Raw genomic sequence first — 21666 nt, forward strand, 5'->3', positions numbered from 1 at the left:
TGTTGTCTCCAATGAAGCTGTATTCTCCTGTCCGCATTCACTTTGCACAGAGCGACCACTGAGCACTGAAACACTTAACACATTATACACACATTATACTTCTGCCTACGTCTCGCGTGACCTTTCCGACATGATTACACAATCCTTGGCGCGCCACAGAGCAGCGCAAGATGAGCAGTTTAGGTTAAAAAGTATCAAATATATAATTTTGCATAATTTTGCTAAAAAAATACATCATTTCTTGTCTTGGATCGTGCAGACAGAGCCCTCTTAAGCCATTTGAAACTGCATTGATTCTGACCTTCAACCCAGCTGGGTGCCATTGAAGTTTATTACGTGTAGAAAAATCCTGGAATGTTTTCCTCAAAACCTAAATTTCTTAAAGGGGTCATGAATTAAGAAACCGTGTACTGTGGAGCTTACAGAGACTTCCACAATCAGCTCTGTTTTTTGTTCAAATAAGCTCTTAACTGTTATGTGTTGGTTGTTTATATTATTCTATATTTTTACTTTTTATTCATTTTTTTTTGTTATTTTTCTCTTTTCCATTGTTGCACTTTGAGATTCTTCAGAATGAAAAGTAACCTGATCGCACATTAAAGGGTTAGTTCTCCCAAAAAGGAATTTGTCACTAATTGTTATTCCAAACCGATAAGATCTTCGTTCATCTTCAAAATACAAATTAAGAAATTTCTTCTAAATAAATAAAATCTATTATTATTATTATAAAAGGTCATGGTAATATGAGAATATCCTGTAACTTTCAGAGCTGAAAACTTCCTCGTTAGCCAAAGTAAAGCTTTTATAGACACCAGGCCCAGAAAACGAGGTTCTCAAATCAATGACGTATAAGAAGGGTGAAACGCTGCCTCTATGTGTGCGCTGCTTCTGTAGCCCCGCCCACCGACTCGTGGAGATAAACTGATCGCGTTACCGAGTAATAAACACGCCGAATATAGCAAGATAATCTTTTGTAAACAAGTCTCAGGTTGACACTGGATTTGCTGACATATTGAGATTAAAACACAATGATGTTCCTTCTATTTTGGATACCACAGATAAGGTGCAGCACACTTATGTGAGTAAAACGTGTTTTTATATGTGATAGTATTGCATTGTTAAAGATCGTATTGATTATGTGTACGTGATGTGTCTAACAGAGCATATCTTAGCATGTCACAGGCTGGAGAATCAATTATTTGTTGGTTCATTGCGATTCGGGATCAGACAACGTCCCGGGGCTGTGTGTTTTCCAGACGAGCTACCAAAACGTAAACACGTCAGCAGGCTGGTGAATCTTAAATAGTGAAATAACATTTCATCTCCGTTTTCTCTGAATAGTGCACGCGCACATGTGTGGTTCGCGCTTATATCCACTGATTAAGCGAGCCAAGTAATAAAATCACGGGTGGATGAGAGATTAATCATTGTGTTTGTTTGATAAATACGTTTTGAGACTGAGCCCCGTCAGCGATTTATTCTGGCCACTTTCAAAACAATTCCTCCTTGTGAACTGACAAGAGAGCAGAAGCAAATTAAATATGCAAATCTTATCCAATCCTAGCTGTGGGCGTTCTTCAGTGTGACACACCCATCAAAACCCAGCGCTTTGGAGAGAGCCTCAAAACCAGTGTAGAAAATAGCCTATTACTTATTAGTTATGATGTTTTTGAATGTAAACCTCATATAAAAAATAAAAAAGCCAGTTCATGACACCTTTAAGAGAAAGACACGAACACCTTGGATGAGATGGGGGTGAGTAAAATACTACTAATTCTATCCCCTAAACCTAACCCTCACAGATAACTTACTGAATTTTTACAGTTTCAAAAAAAACATAATTTAGCCTGATTTATAAGCCTTTTTCCTCATGGGGACAAAACATTTCCACACACGGACAAGGATTTCGGATATTGACATTTTTGTGTAGGGTTTAGCTGGACCACACACACATCTGTGGGCCAGCAATGTGGACCAGAAGTACTTTTTTGATTTTCCAATCAAAATCAAAACAAGAACACATATTGTAATATATTGATTACCAACACAGATAAAAAAATCAGGTCTCAAATTGAACATTTTCTAGTGACTGATCACATCTAAATTGTTCAGCTGGCCAAATTGAATTTCTGTGAATTGATGCCTTTTAATCCACAGAAATTCAAATTGGCCAACTAAAAAATGTAGATGTGATCAGTCACTAGAAAGTTTTCAATTGGTTTGTTGATTGATTTGTTTTTGTTTTTACATTGAATATATTCATAATGATTATGCTGATGATATACAATCCCGCAACCCCAGCTTGTGTCACTTGACTAATTTTGAACATTTTAATTTGACTTGCATGTCCAGAAAAGAAGTTGCTGAACACAAAAGAAGGTGGTTTGAAAAGAAGATAATTTGGTCAGGAAGCATACTATGAAGTCAATGGGGCCCTTCATTAAAGAAATATCTTCTATTGTTTTCCAGCAGAACAAATTCATACAGCATTGGAGCAACTTGAGGGTGACAGAATCTTTTTCATTTTTGGGAAATTCTTATTTGGAATTTATAGTCCATCCTAAAAAAATACATATTTGCAGCTGTTTGTCAGTGAATGTAAATCAGAACTTTTGCTTGCATTTGATTTTGCAATTTCAAAAACTAAATTTAAAAATTCTGCTCAACAACTGAAAATGGTTCCTCTTTATAAGAAAAATTATTGCTGCAATTTCATAAGCTATTTCTTAAGTGGATAGCCTGACAAGCCAGACCCACATCAAGATGTTTGGTCTGGAAACTCACCATAGACAGGGCTCAATCCGAGGGGCGGGATAAACGGTTGTCTTTCAAACTCCCTCTGCACGTGATAGGATATCGCTACACCAACCAGAGCAACGAAGGTGAAACAGAGCTTGTTGATAGATTAAACATTCGCCGTATCCTGTCGGCAAAACTCCGAACACATCTTCCCTTTTTAAGAATGACTTCAGTGCCGTTTTTTGTTCTTTTCTCAGAGAAAAGCTTAACTCCAAGTCTTCCAGAATCGCGGTCAAAGCTGATTCGAAAGACCGCCGTTCGCCAGTTTCTGTGTTTACTAGAAACACGCAAACGCAACTCGGCCGTCGTCATTATGGCCCCGCCCACCGACTCTATACACGATGTGATTGGCCCGGCAAGAGTTAGGCTAATACAGCTCAGAAGGGTATTGAGAGTTGCTAGACGACACTCGCGGGCAGATTAGATTTGCTGCCGCTAGGGTGCGTCTAGATTTCTAGGCTAATAAGTGGAGGGACAAATTGCTAAATTTTCACTGTAAATGACACCTAAATTATGGCTCCTCTAATCCAAAAATATAGCCAACTGAATATTGTCCAAGGACAAGTATACCACTTATCACTTTATTTGCCAATATTTTTGTTTTAAATGCTTGAATTTAAAAGAATCAAATCAATTGGTCTTCACTGTAGCATTTAGCATTATTTGCATTCACTAAGGGATTCATATAGGGATTTGTCATGCAAAGCCTCAGCACGACAGGAGTTTAGAATTTCTAAATTATAACTTTAAAAGACGGGATATTTTGAACTCATGGTTTGATGTATTCTTTCAAGCAATTACCTTGTCATTTGCACAAATCTTTTTAGAACCTGCTTCATTTAAACTCCGCAGACTGACTCACTTCTAAAAGCTGTTTTTTCTCTTCAATCACAGCTCATTGAAGAATTTATACGGATTAAATCAAGTATTTTTTGCAATTCAGCGTTGATATCTCATGCTGCCAGTAAGCACTGGGATTTGATGAAGTTTGTCAAATCTTTATTCTTTGGAGTTGCTTTGTCGATATTTTTTGCCAAGATGTCGGGAAACCTGGGTGGTAAAAATCATATTTTGACAGTTAGGGGAGCAAGTGCTGCACTGCTCAAGAACCGGTCGGTGAGATAGTGGAAGAGTAATTTAAAAGTGCATCTACCTTCAGTTTTTATGAGCCTCACAGTTGTAGCTGGGCAATTTATTCTAGAGAGCTGACAACTCAGCTTCCCTGCTCAATAGCAGGAAGGAGCCAGAGCTTCAGCCCTATTTGCACATCAAGAGAGGTGTGCAGGTTAAGGCTCTGTGTGATGCTCGGCTCAGCAAGAGAAAGAGCAAAAAGATGATTAGAAGAAAGTGAAAAATGTACAGGCCTACAAAGATCACTAAGGCTAAACATCACCCATGTGCTTTCAATCAGTGGGATGGAATCTGTTCTTTAACAGAGGGGGGCACAGCAGCCACTCTGGATGGTGTTTAATTATTATTTGTCTTTAAAGGGGTGGTTGCATGCAATTTCACTTTTTTGAAATGTTGATTCTTGAGCATAAACAGTAACTGCAAAGTTACAACGCTGAAAGTTCAATGCAAATGGAGATATTGTCTTTTAAAGTTACAGCAGTTACAAAAACGGCCGGTTTGGACTACAATAAGCTTCTTCCAGGGTTGGTGACTTCTGCCCGTAATGGTAAGGGCCGTGGTGTTTTCGGACAACCTCTCCTGGGCACTTCAGCCAATAAAAATACATTAAACTACATTTAGCCATCTAACCAATCTAAGACCATTGCGTTTTTCAGAGGGATGGGCTTCATAGAAGCAGGAAGCACACCAGCCGTTCAAAGGACAGTGGAGACAGCAGTGTGGAATAAAGGTCAAATATAAGAAAAATACAACGTTTACACACAGAACCACCCCTTTGAGACATACAAAATCACCTGGAAAGGTCTTCTTACAGCCACTGAATGTCTAAAACCCTATTCGGACATGATTCGTTTTACAAGGGTAGATGGAGTAATGCAATTTTACCACATGACATCTGTAATATTAATGGCCAATTCATATGGGATAAGAAATCTCAGTAAAACTGAGCAGAAGTGGGAGAGGTAACTCCATTTATTATGCACCGCCATGACTTTCCTGTTGCCATGTTGCTTCCTGATATCACGTGCGCAAATGGACAATACTGGTAATAGAGACCTTACCTAAAACTTACCTAAAGCCAAAAGAAGTCTTGTGCTTTCGACCTTTTTTTTCTGAATAGTAAGCACTTGAGGTTTCTGGCCACAGACTTTTCCCACTGCCTAGAAAGCAACTGAATGCTTTTTCTAACGCCTCCAAATTTGAAAGAAAAAAAAAAACGCGGAAAACTATTTCATATTTACCGTACACACATATTTACAGATATTTATTTATTTTAATAAAGACTTCTGAAGTGAATCTATGATTTTTTTTGTAAGAAAAATTTACATAATTAAAACGTTACAAAGTAAACTGTCGGCCGTTCGCATGATCACTCTGTCTGGGTTTATTCTGGTATAACAACTGGCTAGGTGTACATTATCCCTTACATAGACAACATAAAAGTAATCTTACAGCATCTACAAAAAAGGACGCAAGTGCGCATGTGAACTTGCCTGCGCTAGTCTGATGTAACTCTCGATGTGGATTTCCTTTAGCGGCGCGCTGATACACGGGGAACTAAAGGACAGAGAATTTACAACATTCTATCACAATTCTGTCCTCATTATAATGCTATATATAGGACAGAATGACATTATCTTAAATAGTGAAATAACATTCCTATCTTGATGTGCTCTCTTCACTCTCTAGACTTAATATTTGAAGGAAAAATGCAGCCGTGGAAGTTTTGATCATGCTATCTGCAATGTACTTTCTGTGTGTGTGTGTGTGTGTGTGTGTGTCTGTGTGTATGATGCACGGTTCATGCTTATATCAACCAATCGGGCGGGCCAAGTAATAAAAAAAATTACATTCCAATCAATCGCGGGTGGATGAGAAATAAATCATTGTGTTTATTTCATAAATATATTTTCCAAGCCCTGTGAGCGATTCATTCCGGTTGCCGTTTTCCCACACGCTTTCAAAACAATTGCCAAATGCACTGACAGGGGAGCTGAAGCTTATTTAATATGCAAATCATATCCGATCCTTGCTGTGGGCGTTAACTTCCAAGTCTTTAGTGCAACACGCCCATAAAAACTGAGCATGCAGGAGAAAGCCTCAAAACCAGTGTATAAAATAGCCTATTACTTATTCATTATGATGTTTTTGAATGTAAAAACCATGTGAACGTCATTAGTTGACCTCAGACAACAGTATAAAAAAACTTTAAAAAGCCAGTTTATGACACCTTTAGATACTCTCCTCCCATAAATGTTCTGTCTGAAAGGGAAACTCCTGCAAATGCATATGCAATAAGGTCAGCTGCAAAAAAAACCCTGTCAGCACCTTTGCAGTGTTGCTTTTTTACTTTGTGACTTAAGTAAATCCTGACAGCGTTTTTTAAACGCCAAACGAGGGTTTGCGCTGGTGCAAGCTGTTAGTAAATCTGGCCCTTGTCTGGTTAGGATTAGGAAGAGACAGGAATGCCTACAAGCAACCAACAGCACAGCGACCTGGCAAACTCAAATTTTCAGAGAGAAAAAACATTTTTGATCATCTATTTTCCTATTTTCAGAATCAGATGGCAAACAGGAGGCCTGTTTCAAACATATATTCAAAATACACTTCTGAATTAAAGATGTACACATTGCATTCAAGAGATCTAGCTTGGTATAAATTGAATGATGCATGGCACACAACATGTGCCACATGTTTAATTGATGTGCATGTGTCAATGCATTCACTGAGCCCTGCCAGCATGAAGCCGGTGTAAATATTGCAGTTTTATGGCTCTTCTGTTGAGATGGAGCCCGGGATGACACTATGAGGTACAGCCTCGAGATGCGAAATCCATAATCCATTAAATTACAGGAACACTCCTGACTAACCATTGCCATCAGATAATGCAGATGTCAAAAAGTGACACACTGCTCCCCAGCATATATCTAATCTGAACATACAGCAAAAATTAATGGACTGTTGTTGAGTCATACCAAAATGAAAGATCATTTTGTTGTCACGGGCAACTCTCACCGTTGCGAGGGAGTGACAATTGAGAATTCTGTACATCTTGGTCATTAAATTCTAATAATATCATACAGTGAGTGCTGCATGAATAAACATAACAGCATGCCTGATTGGTGTTGAAGAATCATTTAAATTACTGAGAGGATGAAAAATGTTCCAAAACTAAGTGAGCTGCCTACATAGGCAGCATTAAGGTGTTATTGGCATGATCTATACACAAAGATCTTTCAAAATGATAGGCAGCATTTATTTGTCCTTCCAGATACCTTAATTTGGCCAAATCGTAAAGTTATTTCTTCTGGAGTTCTGTAAAAAGAAGTCAGTTTTCTATACATACACATACATGGTACGGGGCCCAGCAAGATGGTTTGTACCCAGGGCCCAAAATTTGGTGCTATGCCGCTGACATTGATAACAGTAAACAACCATTATATGTAAGACCTTATGAAGACATTAAAAAACAAAGGAAAAGAGATAAAGAGCGAGAAAAACAGAAGCAGAAAATGCAAACAGTCCCATACCTGTACTGAGGGGGAGGAATGCCTTTTGCGTCACAGGTCATTGTAGCCTCTTCCTCCAGTGAGCCCACTGTCAGATCACTGGGCTCCATTCGCCATTTTGGGCCATTAAATGACTTATAATCCAGACACTCTGAGAGCAAACAACACAGAATACAATTTGTATCTTAATGCACAGTTTAAGATGAAGTTTTTCGATGTTAATATACTTTTTCTATCTCCTACCACCCAAAAATAAACAGCACAATACTTGCTGCTTTTAATACAGAGACACAATTTATATTTAAGCCATACTGTAGGTTTATTTCTTGAAAAACATGGATTTGTTTGTTTGAACAAGCAGCCATTGGCACAGGCTCAACCAGTGGTGTGAGTTTGTTGGCGGGATGGATGTTTGTGTATAATTTGTCTGACCAATGACTGATGGGGGATTTTAAGTCACTGTAAGTCACCATAAATTCAAAATGGACAATTCCTTTTATTTTTGGAATATTGCAGGGTTGATTATAAATGATTTATCTGTGTACTTTATTATTTTTAAACCCATGTACCCTAGTAATCAAAACTCCCCCTCCTCGCAACATCATCTCTTCTCTGATGACGTGCACCAGTGAGACGGCGACTGTGATTTAACACCCAATCAATTCCCAATTGGACAAAATCCTATTTCTTCTCAACCAAGACGCTGTTTTATTCAGTTACACATGAAAAGACAATCACAGTGTCTGTTTCATGCTAACTTTTCGTACTTCGTATTTCATACTTTTTAGCGTAAATAACAAAGCCTGACAGTGCCACTGCTCAATACCGTTATACTCAAATACAGACGTTGCATCCATTGATTTTGCCATGTTTCTCACAGACATGCACCCAACTCACAGATCGGGGCTTAAAGAAAATCCCAAAATTCCCACTGGTTTACGACTTTGTGGTGCACTTATGTGCGTTCAACTCATAAATACGATCTGTACGGCATGACTTGAACGCACAATAAGATAAAGGGGTCAATGATCAATGATCAGTATTTACCCTGACAAAAATATATTTATTCAGTGTTGTCCACATTATATTTCACCTGTAGCAGCATTGTGAACTTTTGTAATGATGCATTTGGCCATTCACTTTTAAATGCACCATTATTTTTAAACTGCAAACACATGAGTGGAGTCTCTGCATTAAAGACACCCACATGGCAAATGAACGTGCTACTACATTTCTCGCCGATACGGTAGGATATGAAACTGAATGTGGAGGATTTGATCTGTGACTATGATTGATAGGGCAGTTTAAACGGTGATGGGATGCAAAAAACTAAAGTGACAGAGTCCGTAGTATGTCCCAAAGCTTGCATACTCACCTACACATGCAAAATTAGGTACTTTTTCTTCACAAACTTTTCTTCGTAGTATAAGTAGGCGAATTGGAACGCTGCACCAGTGTATTTAAGCCCTCATGTTTGTCCTGGTCCTTGTCTAGTATTGATGTTGTAACCTGCTGTGTTGGTGAGTTTTACACCACGTCACGCCAAACCAGTGTTTTATGTTTTGGATATTTTGATTAAATTGCACTTGGGTTCAGCAAACTTGCCTCCAGTGGGCATTGTTACATATATTTTATCAGATGACTTATCTTACCTATTCTTATTGAAATCACATAAGATTATTTCACTTTTATTTGTATTTCCCACCATGTTTGCCCATGGCACTCGAAAGGGAGAGTAAATGCTAAAAAAATTGTTGTGTGTGCAATGTTAATGGTAAGGGAGATTTAGTAGTAATTAATGTTTTGTTATGCTAATTTAGAAGAGTTTCTGTTAAAGTGTGTTTTTAGAGAGTTACCATCATGGTGACAAGTGGGGCATGCTGCTTAGTTTGAGAGCAGGTAAGTTACAAGTTTTAAGTTGCTGTACTCATTCAGTAAGTGCTATACTGTTTAACAATTAGGCTATCCATCTCATAGTGTAACCCATATACACTGTAAAAAAAAAATCAGGTCTCCAATTGAAAATGTTCTAGTGACTGATCACATCTAAATTTTTCAGTTGGCCGAATTGAATTTCAGTGAATTCATATGAATCAATTCACAGAATTTCCATTCGGCCAACTGAAAAATTTAGATGTGATCAGTCACTAGAACATTTTCAATTGGAGCCATTTTTTTTTTACAGTGTAGCCTACCAAACAGTTGAAGTGAAATCTAGGTAACTTACATTTTAAAATAAAAAGTTTGGTCCTGTCAGCAAGTATATATAAATATTATTATATATTATTGACGTATATTATAGACTCTGAATATATGACCAACCTGTTTTTTCAGATGTAATTCTTAGAAGAAAAAACCCATTGTCTTATATTCAGAACAATACGGTATTTTGGGCCAAGCACCAAAACACACTTGTAGCAAATCAGCAGTAAGGACTAGCAGATTTGGTGGGTTTTGGATTTGATTGTGCGGGTAAAAAATGGTTTGGGCGGGTGGACTGGTTTGGGGTCAGTTCTGCGGTTTTCAAACATCTAAATTGTATAGGCTAATTGGTTAATAAACTACACTTAAGTGTGCATGTATTCCATTGTGGCAAGGGGGGCGTGGTTCAGCGAGGTCTGCAGCGGGAGAGAGAGCCGCGGGACGAGCGGTAAGTGAGTGGGTTGGAAGCAGATTAATAACACCTGTCTCTTGTTCCAGTAATGAGCGCGGAGAGGGTATAAAACCTCGGTGGAACCAGAGACCAGGGAGAGAGAGAGACGGACGGTTGATGCACAAACCCCAGAGACTGAGTAACCGGAACCCGGAAGTGCCGACCCGGAAGTAATCGTTGTGACATTGAGAAAGAGAAACTATACACCACTGAGTGTGTTTTGACAGTAAATGAGGATAAATAAAGAACGCATCAACCGTCTAGCCAACCCCCGTGTCCTCTTCCTTCCTCCTATTAACGAACTTTGCTACACTGGTGCCGAAACCCGGGAGGAAGTAGGACAGCGCCGCCGCCATGCAGACGCCCTCCGCCACGCCATTTGCGGACATTATCACATCCCTCGCGGTCCTCCATCAGGACCAACATCAAGCCATGCTGGACCTCCGGGCAGACCAGGAGCGCCGCTTCGAGGCCATTGTCCGAGGCCAGCAAGAGGACCGCGAGAAGTTCCGGAGCTGGATCGACCGGGAGGTTCGCACCGAAGCCGCCGGACTCGCCAGCGCACCGGTCCACGTGCCCCTGCACAAAATGGGGCCACAGGATGACCCGGAGGCGTTTATTGACCTCTTCCAAAAGGCCGCGGAGGCCTGCGGGTGGCCCCGGGCACAGTGGCCGGTGCGCCTGATACCACTACTGACAGGAGAGGCCCAGGCGGCTGCACAACAGCTACCGGTGGCGAACCTCCTGGAGTACGAGGACCTAAAGAAGGCCATCCTCCAGCGGGTCGGCCGCTCCCCGGAGCAACACCGACAGAGATTCCGCTCCCTGGAGTGGGGGGAGGCCGGCCGACCCTTCGCAATGGCCCAACAGCTCCGGGACTCATGCCGCAGATGGCTCCTGGCCGGCGGAAGCGACTTTTGGGAAGCGATCCCAAAAATTGGGATCGGTGGTTAGAACCCCTCTTATTTGCCGTGCGGGAGGTTCCACAAGCCTCCACGGGGTTTTCCCCCTTCGAGCTTCTCTACGGACGACAGCCACGGGGGGTGCTGGACGTCCTACGAGAAACTTGGGAGGAGGGACCTTCTTTGGCCAAAAACGAAATTCAGTACGTCATGGACTTGCGAACAAAACTCCACACCTTGGGGCGGCTATCTAGGGAGAATTTGTTGCAAGCCCAGGACCGCCAGAGCCGGTCATATAACAGGGGTACAAAACTACGCAAATTCACACCGGGAGAGAAAGTGCTCGTTCTACTCCCTACGTCGAGCTCAAAATTAATGTCAAAGTGGCAGGGGCCGTTTGAGGTTGCACGACAGATAGGAGAGCTCGATTATGAAGTGATACGATCCGATAGGAACGGGGCACGTCAAATATACCACCTCAACCTGCTAAAAAAATGGAATGAGGTGGAATCAGTGTTGTTGGCAACGGTGATCGGGGGAGAGGATGATCTCGGGCCAGAGGCGAGCATTAAAGTGCAATCAGTCGCGCTGGCCCCTGGGGGAGATCACCTCTCACCGTTACAACTCACTGATTTATCAAAATTGCAGGCGGAGTTCGCTGACGTGTTCTCGCCCCTACCGGGACGTACCGACTTGATTCAGCACCATATCGAGACCGAGCCGGGCGTGGTAGTTCGCAGCCGGCCGTATCGCTTGCCTGAACACAAGAAAAAAGTAGTTCAGGAAGAATTAGGCGCAATGATCGACATGGGAGTAATCGAGGAGTCCAACAGTGACTGGGCGAGCCCGATAGTTTTGGTCCCCAAAACAGACGGCTCGGTCAGGTTCTGTGTGGACTACCGCAAGGTGAACGCTGTGTCGAAATTCGACGCGTATCCAATGCCGCGGGTTGACGAGTTGCTTGATCGGTTAGGCACGGCTCGATTTTATTCGACACTGGACTTAACAAAGGGCTATTGGCAGATCCCCTTGTCTCCATTGTCCAAAGAAAAAACAGCTTTCACCACGCCGTTTGGATTACACCAATTTGTCACGCTTCCTTTCGGCTTGTTCGGGGCGCCCGCAACCTTCCAGCGACTCATGGATAGGATTTTGCGCCCCCATGCTGCATATGCTGCTGCGTACCTGGATGACATAGTGATTTATAGTCACGATTGGCAGCGGCATATGCAGCATGTGAGGGCGGTCCTGAGGTCGCTGAGGGGAGCGGGGCTCACGGCCAACCCAAAGAAGTGTGCGATTGGGCGGGTGGAAGTAAGGTATCTGGGCTTCCACTTGGGTCATGGTCAGGTGCGTCCCCAAATTGATAAGACTGCCGCAATTGCAACCTGTCCGAGGCCCAAGACCAAAAAGGAGGTAAGACAGTTTTTGGGGCTGGCGGGATATTATAGACGGTTTATACCAAATTATTCGGACCTCACCAGCCCTTTGACTGATCTTACTAGAAAGGGGCTACCAGATACGGTCCAGTGGACGGAGCCGTGTCAACAGGCTTTTACCCAAGTGAAGGCTGCTCTATGTGGCGGGCCGCTTTTACACTCCCCTGACTTTTCTCTCCCTTTCTTGTTGCAGACTGACGCGTCGGACAGGGGGCTGGGCGCAGTCCTGGCCCAGGAGGTGGAGGGGGGAGAGCGGCCGGTGCTGTACATTAGCCGTAAGCTCTCTAAGAGGGAAGCTAAGTACAGCACCATAGAGAAGGAGTGTTTGGCCATCAGATGGGCCGTTCTCACTCTCCGCTATTACCTCCTGGGGCGGGAGTTCACTCTCTGTTCGGACCACGCTCCTCTCCAATGGCTCCACCGCATGAAGGATACCAACGCGCGGATCACCCGTTGGTATCTAGCTCTTCAGCCGTTTAAGTTCAAGGTGGTCCACAGGCCGGGTGCTCAGATGGCTGTGGCCGATTTCCTCTCCAGAAATGGGGGGGGGGGGGCTGCAGGCCGGACGGCTCCCCGGCCTGAGTCGGGCGGTGGGGGTATGTGGCAAGGGGGGCGTGGTTCAGCGAGGTCTGCAGCGGGAGAGAGAGCCGCGGGACGAGCGGTAAGTGAGTGGGTTGGAAGCAGATTAATAACACCTGTCTCTTGTTCCAGTAATGAGCGCGGAGAGGGTATAAAACCTCGGTGGAACCAGAGACCAGGGAGAGAGAGAGACGGACGGTTGATGCACAAACCCCAGAGACTGAGTAACCGGAACCCGGAAGTGCCGACCCGGAAGTAATCGTTGTGACATTGAGAAAGAGAAACTATACACCACTGAGTGTGTTTTGACAGTAAATGAGGATAAATAAAGAACGCATCAACCGTCTAGCCGACCCCCGTGTCCTCTTCCTTCCTCCTATTAACGAACTTTGCTACATCCATAAAATCAGTCATCATGATGTTACTAAGCACACACATGCCCACATTGGTGTTGACATCGCCAACGAGTACACACTTTTAGCCAATCAGCAATAAGCAGGCAGGCGTGCCCATTCATGAGGTTTTTAGCACGTTAACTTTTAGCTGTATAATCAATTGATCACTATAACAAAGTGGCATAAATATACAGTAAGTATCTACAGTAAAGAATGGGAGAGGGACCCCACTCTCAAAATGTGGAGTTGGGAGATGACTTGAAGGCTCTTTATACACATAACTAACTCTGAGAGCACAGTTGACTGACTTCATTGAAATCAAACATGGGACGACTCCTGCCCATCGTCACTTGCGCATTGGCCTGATCAGGACATCTGCAACTTTTAAACCGTCCAGACTGCACTCTACTCATCTCCGACAACTGCTGAAAGAGGTCTGAATCAATGATTAATCAGGTTTGGCTGGGCTAAGTTATGTGTTATGTTCTGCAATGTGTACTTCAAGAAAGACATACCATTCTGTTTAAAGTTATAGCCAACACAAAGGTAAGCACATTATTATTGTCATTCATTTTCTGAACATAAATGACCCCTTTGCAGCTTTTAAAGGTCCCATGGCATGGGTTGTTTTATTGTTTTATAATGTCTCCTGGGGTGTACTTATATTGATAGTAAGGTTTTTATCATGATTAAAAATGTCATAATTTAGAAATAAAAGGCATTTTTTTTAATACTGATATTAGCCCTCTGTTCAGAATGCTCTGTTTCAAGAGGCGTGTCTGCTGTGGGTCTTCAGTGAAAACACCCACTGTTGTGATTGGCTGACATGTTTGCATTTATAATTAGATAACGTGCAGATGGGGGCGTGGTTTAGTCAGGTGCAAGCAGAGCAGCTGCAGCGCTGCCAGTCGAGAGAGAGACAGAGGGAAACGGAGCTGGGGAAAGATTGCTGAGGAAGTGTTATTGCACCGAGTTTTTGAGAGCGCGAGTTTATTTTGGTTGTATCTGAGAGCTCTGAATAAACACAAGTGAACTTTGCAACATTATTTCTCTCACAAAAGGCTTTCAACACCTCTACACATCAGAACTCACTGATTCCAGATCAGGCATAATGAACACTGTTACTCACTTTTTGTGGTGGTGAATCCGTATGGTAAACCTGTGCTGCTGACATCCACTGATAAAACTGACTCCTTTCTCTACTAATTCTCTGGGCAGGCAAAGCAGAGGAAGGGGCGGTAACCTTTCCTGGTATGACGTCATAACAGGAGAATTCAAGATCAGCTCATCTGAGCTCTCATTTTCTCCAAGGCAGAGAAAGACAGCCTGAACTCGTTTTATACTGATCAAAATTTCTAGCGACTTGGGGACAACATTCAGGCTAGGGGAACTCATATTAATGTTGAAAAACCTCATAAAATAAAAATGTCATGCCATGGGACCTTTAAGGTGTGTGCGGTTTAAAGTCTGTTAATTTTTCTAATATTTCAGATACTTTATTAATTTGTACCTTTGTTAGTGTAGAAACATTTTTGTAATTTGCTAATTTTCTGTATTTGCCATGTTTCGACCCGTTTACCTGTTGTATTGTTCTCCTAGATGGCAGGCAAATTCATTTATTTATTTATTTTTTGGCATTGAACGATTTGGTTTTTGAGAGCTTTTGGTCAGGAAATCATCAACCCGATCTGGCAGAAGTGGCTGCATGAGATATTGCTTGATAACATAACAGCTTTAACTAACAATATGCACAAGCTAAACAGAGATTATTCTGATAAGAGTGTTTTCCAACATAATGATGAGCCAATAAGATTAAAATTAGGGTGCAGTTGTTGTCTAGCTATTACCAGACCAAGCTAAATCTTTTAAGACTGAACATTGGTCTGTGGAGTCTGCTCTGTATTCTCTACTGCACAAGAGGTGTGATCAACTGGCATTATTCAAATGACTCTGTACGCAATTGGATAGTTCTTCAACCAATGAGACCACAAGGCCTGATCAACGGGCATTGTTCATTGTGTTAAACCCGCCAATAGTGTGCCGGGTGGATAAACCAGTCTGTGATTGGTTCCTGCAAATGTGTAACAGAAGCAGGAGAAAAGTATGTACACTTTTTTTGGGTTTTTTTCTGGGTTTACCCAGTCTATTGCATATGCTTAAGCAACAATATTTAAGTAAAACAGATCTGAGAGAATTTTCAAAAAGGAGGATAAAAAAATTAAAAGGAAGGAAGGAAAAGTACTGTGCGGGAGTGTTTCGGTGAAGTAGACCAATCAAGTCCTGGGTAACTGATATGTAATGGCTATGAAATGCTGTACTTAGGCTGAACCTATTTAATTTCTTGTGTGTGTGTGTGTGTGTGTGTGTGTTTGTGTGTTTGTGTGTTTGTGTGTGTGTGTGTGTGTGTGTGTGTGTGTGTGTGTGTGTGTGTGTGTGTGTGTGTGTGTGTGTGTGTGTGTGTGTGTGTGTGTGTGTGTGTGTGTGTGTGTGTGTGTCTGTGTTCGGGAAGTTGCAGTGATGGAAAAAGTGACATTCCAATTTATGTTTGATGGAAGTAAAGCCTGTTTAGGCTATTAAGGAAATGTAATTTTGCCAAAGAAGAATTTAATTTAAAAGCAGCCTACTTCAGTGAAATATGTTACCATATCATCGAGAATTAGAATAATAGTAAGTGCGGATATCTAAATCAGAGTATATCATAAATTCATTGATGGTTTATTTTTAACAGCGGATTCGGGTGACGTTAGAACTGATCAGTGCATGTCTAATATAGTCCCACCTCCTCCTGAGACATACATCATGAACAGAACAGATGCCGTTTCGAGGAGGACGGGGGATTCATGTTTTTGATTAAAGATTACGAGGGTGTTTCGTTTAAAAAATAATAATATGTGCAGATAAATCGTTTATAATAAACATGGTAACATTCTGTAAAATAAAAGAATGATAAAAAAAAGTTTGTGGGTAAATATTCAATATGAATAGACTCAAATGACAGAACTTGTGCAGCAACACGCATGCAAAGAGAATGCAGGAACACAGACCATATGTGGGGAGATCACACCAGGTGTGTCAACCTGGTGCCATCACTCAATTTCTACTTAAGATGGTTTCATAGCAGTAAAATCCTCACATTTAAGTGTGCTATTTGTTTAGAAAATGGGAACTAAGGTGCTCTCAAATGACATTTACATTGTGCACAATGAAGTTACTTAACAATACAGTGTCTTTCTGATTCTTATCCTCTTCTCAACTTCACTTAAATCCTCAGCTGAATGTCTTCATTCAATTTTATATTGCTTTTAATGAATTATTTTGTCATTTGACAATGGAAGATAAAATAATAATAACAAATTTTATTTTTGACGCACTTTTTATTCCGAAGAATCTCAAAGTGCAACAGTGGAAAAGAGAAAAATAACAAAAATGTATAATAATACAAACAATCAACACATAAAAGTCATTTTGAAGAATGTGTTGGTTGCTGGTCCATGCAATTACAATCAATGTCAGCTGAAGGTGTCAAGCTTCAAAATGGACACAACAGGTCCAACTTGTGCACTATATTACAACTTGTGCACTATATTATGTGCGAAGTACGGGCTCGCAGCCCTCCCCCCGGACAGCACGCCAAATATGCATTTACATTTACTCTCTATAAACTATATGTAAGTGTGAACTCGGGAGCTGCACTGTATTTACATCGTAAACATTGTAGGAGACTGGCTCAGAAAAGAAGAAATTGTTGAATAAATTTTGTTTTTGTTTTTCATGCACAAAAAGTATTCCCGTCGCTTCATAACATTAAGGTTGAAGCACTGTAGTCACATGGAATATTATAACGATGTCTTTACTACCTTGCTGGGCTTTGAAAGTGATCGTTGTGTTGCAGTATTTGTGAGGGCAGCGGTCTCTCAGATTTAATCAAAAATATCTAAAAAATATTCAACACCCGTAAGACGTTCATCTCCAAAACAGAAATTAAGATATTTGTGTTGATATCTGATGGCTCAGACAAGCCTTTAGACTGGCTCTCTCAAGACCCATAAAAGGCACTAAAGACATCGTTACAAAGTCCATCTCACTACAGTGATTCTACAATCATTTTATGAAGTGACGCAAATAGTTTTGTTGCACAAAAAAATAAACAAAATGATGACTTATATAGTGATGGCCGATTTCAAAACGCAGCTTCCTGAAGCCTCAAAGCTTAATGAATCAGCGTATCGATTCATGATTCGGATCGCGTGTCAAGTCACATGACTTTAGCGATACGCTGATTCGTTTCAAAGCTTCAGGAAGCTGTGTTTTGAAATCGTCCATCACTATATATGTCACAATTCACCAGTGTGAGTGCCTGTGATCACCACCAGAGGGCACTCCACCCCGGACTGTCACTCCAATCCAAACTACATTACCCATAATCCTTGGACTCATTAGCACTCACTGTTTACACCTGTGTCTCATCACCTCATTACCTCTGCCTATATATACCTTGTTCACTCTGTCATTCATTGCGAAGTCTTGTTTAGTGTCACAACTGCATTTCTGAGCGTTTCCCTGGTTTCATGTCTCTTGGTCTTTGATTTCTTGCCTTCTCTGTGGATTACCCTTTTGCCTGTTCCTTCTGTTTTGTTTGCCTTTTCGAACTGCCTACCTGTGTATGACCTTTTGCCTGTTTTATGGACTACGACTTTGGATTACCCTTTAATAAATACTGCGCTTGGATCTTCAACCTTCTGTCTCAGAGCAGTTCGTTACAGAAGACTTCGCCAACATGGATCCAGCAGTATGTCTCGTACGTCTATGCCAGGGAACTCACTCACTCGAGGACCACATCATAGACTTTCTGAACATTGCAAACTTCACCAACCTCCCGGACTTTATGTTGATTGACTTTTTTTGCCATGGACTCAACAAACAATTACAAGGCAAACTCGTCCGTGATGGTCCTCGAGGGTCCCTGAGTGAGTTCCTTGATTATGCCCTTCAGGTAAGCGGCTCTGCTTTTACAGTGGGTGTCATGGAGGATGATCGTGACGTTACCACTGCATCTGCCGAGCCTGTGTCCTCGGGCAAGATGGCCGCCGAGCCAGTGTCCTCTGACAAAATGGCCACCGAACCTGTGTCTTTGGACAAGATGGCTGCTGAGCCAGTGTCCTCTGACAAGATGGCTGCCGAGCCAGTGTCCTCTGACAAAATGGCAGCTGAAGCTCTGTCTTTGGACAAGATGGACACCACTCCAGAACCTTCAGCCATCATTGACATCAATGCAGAGTCCCGGGTTGTCATAAACGGCACAAATGAAACCAGTAAGGTGGTCCCAATGCAAGTGAGACTGGCATCCAGCCTGGAGGACTCACCGCTGATGTCAGTGCGTGCAAGTGGCATCCCTAGATCAGCGCCATCCAACCCACAGGCCTCTGCGCTCTCAGACCTTCCAGAGCCTCGTGTCGTCTCAGCAGACCTTCCAGAGCCTGGTGTCGCCTCAGCGGACCTTCCAGAGCCTGGTGTCGTCTCAGCGGACCTTCCAGAGCCTGGTGTCGTCTCAGCGGACCTTCCAGAACCTCCAGCCACTGACCAAAGTCCAGAGAGGGCTGCGGCCCGTGCGGCGAGTCCAGAGAGGGCTCCGGCCCGTGCGGCGAGTCCAGAGAGGGCTCCGGCCCGTGCGGCGAGTCCAGAGAGGGCTCCGGCCCGTGCGGCGAGTCCAGAGAGGGCTCCGGCCCGTGCGGCGAGTCCAGAGAGGGCTCCGGCCCGTGCCCCCAGTCCAGAGAGGGCTCCGGCCCGTGCGGCGAGTCCAGAGAGGGCTCCGGCCCGTGCCCCCAGTCCAGAGAGGGCTCCGGCCCGTGCCCCCAGTCCAGAGAGGGCTCCGGCCCGTGCCCCGAGTCCAGAGAGGACTCCGGCCCGTGCCCCGAGTCCAGAGAGGACTTCGCCTCCTGCCCCGAGTCCAGAGAGGACTCCGACTCCTGCCCCGAGTCCAAAGAGGACTCCGCCTCCTGCCCCGAGTCCAAAGAGGACTCCGCCTCCTGCACCGAGTCCAGTGAGGACTCCGACTCCTGCCCCGAGTCCAGAGAGGACTCTGGCTGGACCACCTGCTCCGCCGTGGGCGTCTTCAACCTCACCTGCGCTGCTGTGGTGGTCATCTGCGCCGCCGTATGGGTCTTCAACCTCACCTGCACTGCTGTGGTGGTCATCTGCTCCGCCGTGGGAGTCTTCAAGACCGTCTGCTCTGTTGTGGTGGTCGTCTGCTCCGCCGTGGGGGTCTTCAAGACCGCCTGCGCTGCTGTGGTGGTCGTCTGCTCCGCCATGGGGGGCTTCAAGACTGTCTGCTCCTCCGTGGGGGGCTTCAAGACCGCCGGCTCCGCTCCGGTCGCCTGCGCAACCCTGGTCATCTGCCCGGTCTGCGCCAGCCTGGTCATCTGCCCGGACTGCGCCACCCTGGTCATCTGCCCGGTCTGCGCCACCCTGGTCATCTGCCCGGTCTGCGCCACCCTGGTCATCTGCCCGGTCTGCACCACCCTGGTCATCTACCGGGCCAACTCCATTCTGGCCTCCTGCTCTGCCTGAATCTCCAGGCTCTCTTCCACTACATGGGCCTGGCCCTCCATCCCGCCCCATGTCCGCCTCCGCTCCACCTCCCTCCTGGACCATTTTAGGAGCGTCTGGAAGCCGCTCCTTTGAGGGGGGGCTATGTCACAATTCACCAGTGTGAGTGCCCGTGATCACCACCAGAGGGCACTCCACCCCGGACTGTCACTCCAATCCAAACTACATTACCCATAATCCTTGGACTCATTAGCACTCACTGTTTACACCTGTGTCTCATCACCTCATTACCTCTGCCTATATATACCTTGTTCACTCTGTCATTCATTGCGAAGTCTTGTTTAGTGTCACAACTGCATTTCTGAGCGTTTCCCTGGTTTCATGTCTCTTGGTCTTTGATTTCTTGCCTTCTCTGTGGATTACCCTTTTGCCTGTTCCTTCTGTTTTGTTTGCCTTTTCGAACTGCCTACCTGTGTATGACCTTTTGCCTGTTTTATGGACTACGACTTTGGATTACCCTTTAATAAATACTGCGCTTGGATCTTCAACCTTCTGTCTCAGAGCAGTTCGTTACAATATACAGTAAGTTATTATTTAGTTGTTGTTGTTTTTTCTGCACACAAAAACTATTCGCGTCTTATGGGTGTCAAACGACATTAGCGTAAGTAATTGATGAGAATTTTCATCTCTTTCATTTCAGTTATATAAACAATAATCTTTTTGCAAGAGAACATACAATGGAATAGAGCATGTTTAGTGTTTGATTTACATATTACAGATTTTTTTTTTACTATAAAATATTTACTATAAAGATTTGCATGCATACAATAAAGCAAAAGGTAACTGGATGTGGTGTGTGTAATAAATGAGTATTTTGTTCATATTTTTAAGTATTTGGGATTTTAAAGGGATCATAAACTGCATAAAATGTTCTATGAGGTCCACTTATAATGTAAAATGTTTAATGTTTAATGTAAATATTTTTGCATAAAAAACAAAACCAAACATGATAATATAGAAGGCTATTTTCTGTCATGTTCTTGGAAGTAAACGCCCACTGCTATGATTGGGTAACAGTTTTGCATATTTTGCAATTAGACGTGGAATTGTTTTGAAAATTTCTGATGTTGAAAAATGGCAACCGGTAAATACAGATTCAATATGACTTTGATGAGCAAAAAGACATGTTTGAAGTTGGATTTTTTTCAAAGAATATGTTCACAAAACCAGTCGGAATGATTAATTCATAAATCAAATCGGTTCTTGAGTTCAGCTAAAAAAAAATCAGTGATCCCGTCACAGCTATTAACAGCTCACAGGAGGTGAAAAATGACTCAAATTTAAATCTGTTCCTCACGCCAAGCTACTGTATGGCTAAATACAGCACACATGTTGCACAGACCACTATGGTGCTTTGACATCCTGTTTGAAGTTTAAAAGACTGGAGAAGACAGCGACCATTACAATTTTTCAAAATATCTTCATTCATTTTTCACAGAAGAAAGAAAATGAATGCTGAAAGACATGAGTAACTGATGACAGAAGTATTATTTTAGGCCAACTATCCCTTTAAGAGCTGAAACTCTGAGGATGATATATAAATCCTTACATTTCCAGTGAATTCATATTCAGAGAAATAATTTCCCCTCCCACATCTATAGGGAGTAAAGCCATAAACTGTGACATACTAGTTCAATTTCCTTAGAGGACACA

At 43.0% G+C, this 21666-nt stretch overlaps 1 protein-coding gene across 3 annotated transcripts in view; it reads right to left on the bottom strand.

Moving 5' to 3' along the window:
- The window catches only part of cntn3a.2 (contactin 3a, tandem duplicate 2), a 98935-nt gene that overhangs the window by 63552 nt on the left and 13717 nt on the right, over window positions 1-21666 (bottom strand). The window contains exon 2 of one of the 3 annotated variants that reach the window (XM_067446643.1): window positions 7461-7590. The exons of the other annotated variants lie outside the window; for them this stretch is intronic. Coding sequence (XP_067302744.1) covers window positions 7461-7590 — 130 coding nt within the window. The remainder of the gene's footprint in view (window positions 1-7460; window positions 7591-21666) is intronic. 3 annotated transcript variants of the gene reach the window in all.

Source organism: Pseudorasbora parva, chromosome 6 (genome assembly GCF_024679245.1).
Source record: "Pseudorasbora parva isolate DD20220531a chromosome 6, ASM2467924v1, whole genome shotgun sequence".
NCBI classification, from domain to species: Eukaryota; Metazoa; Chordata; class Actinopteri; order Cypriniformes; family Gobionidae; genus Pseudorasbora; species Pseudorasbora parva.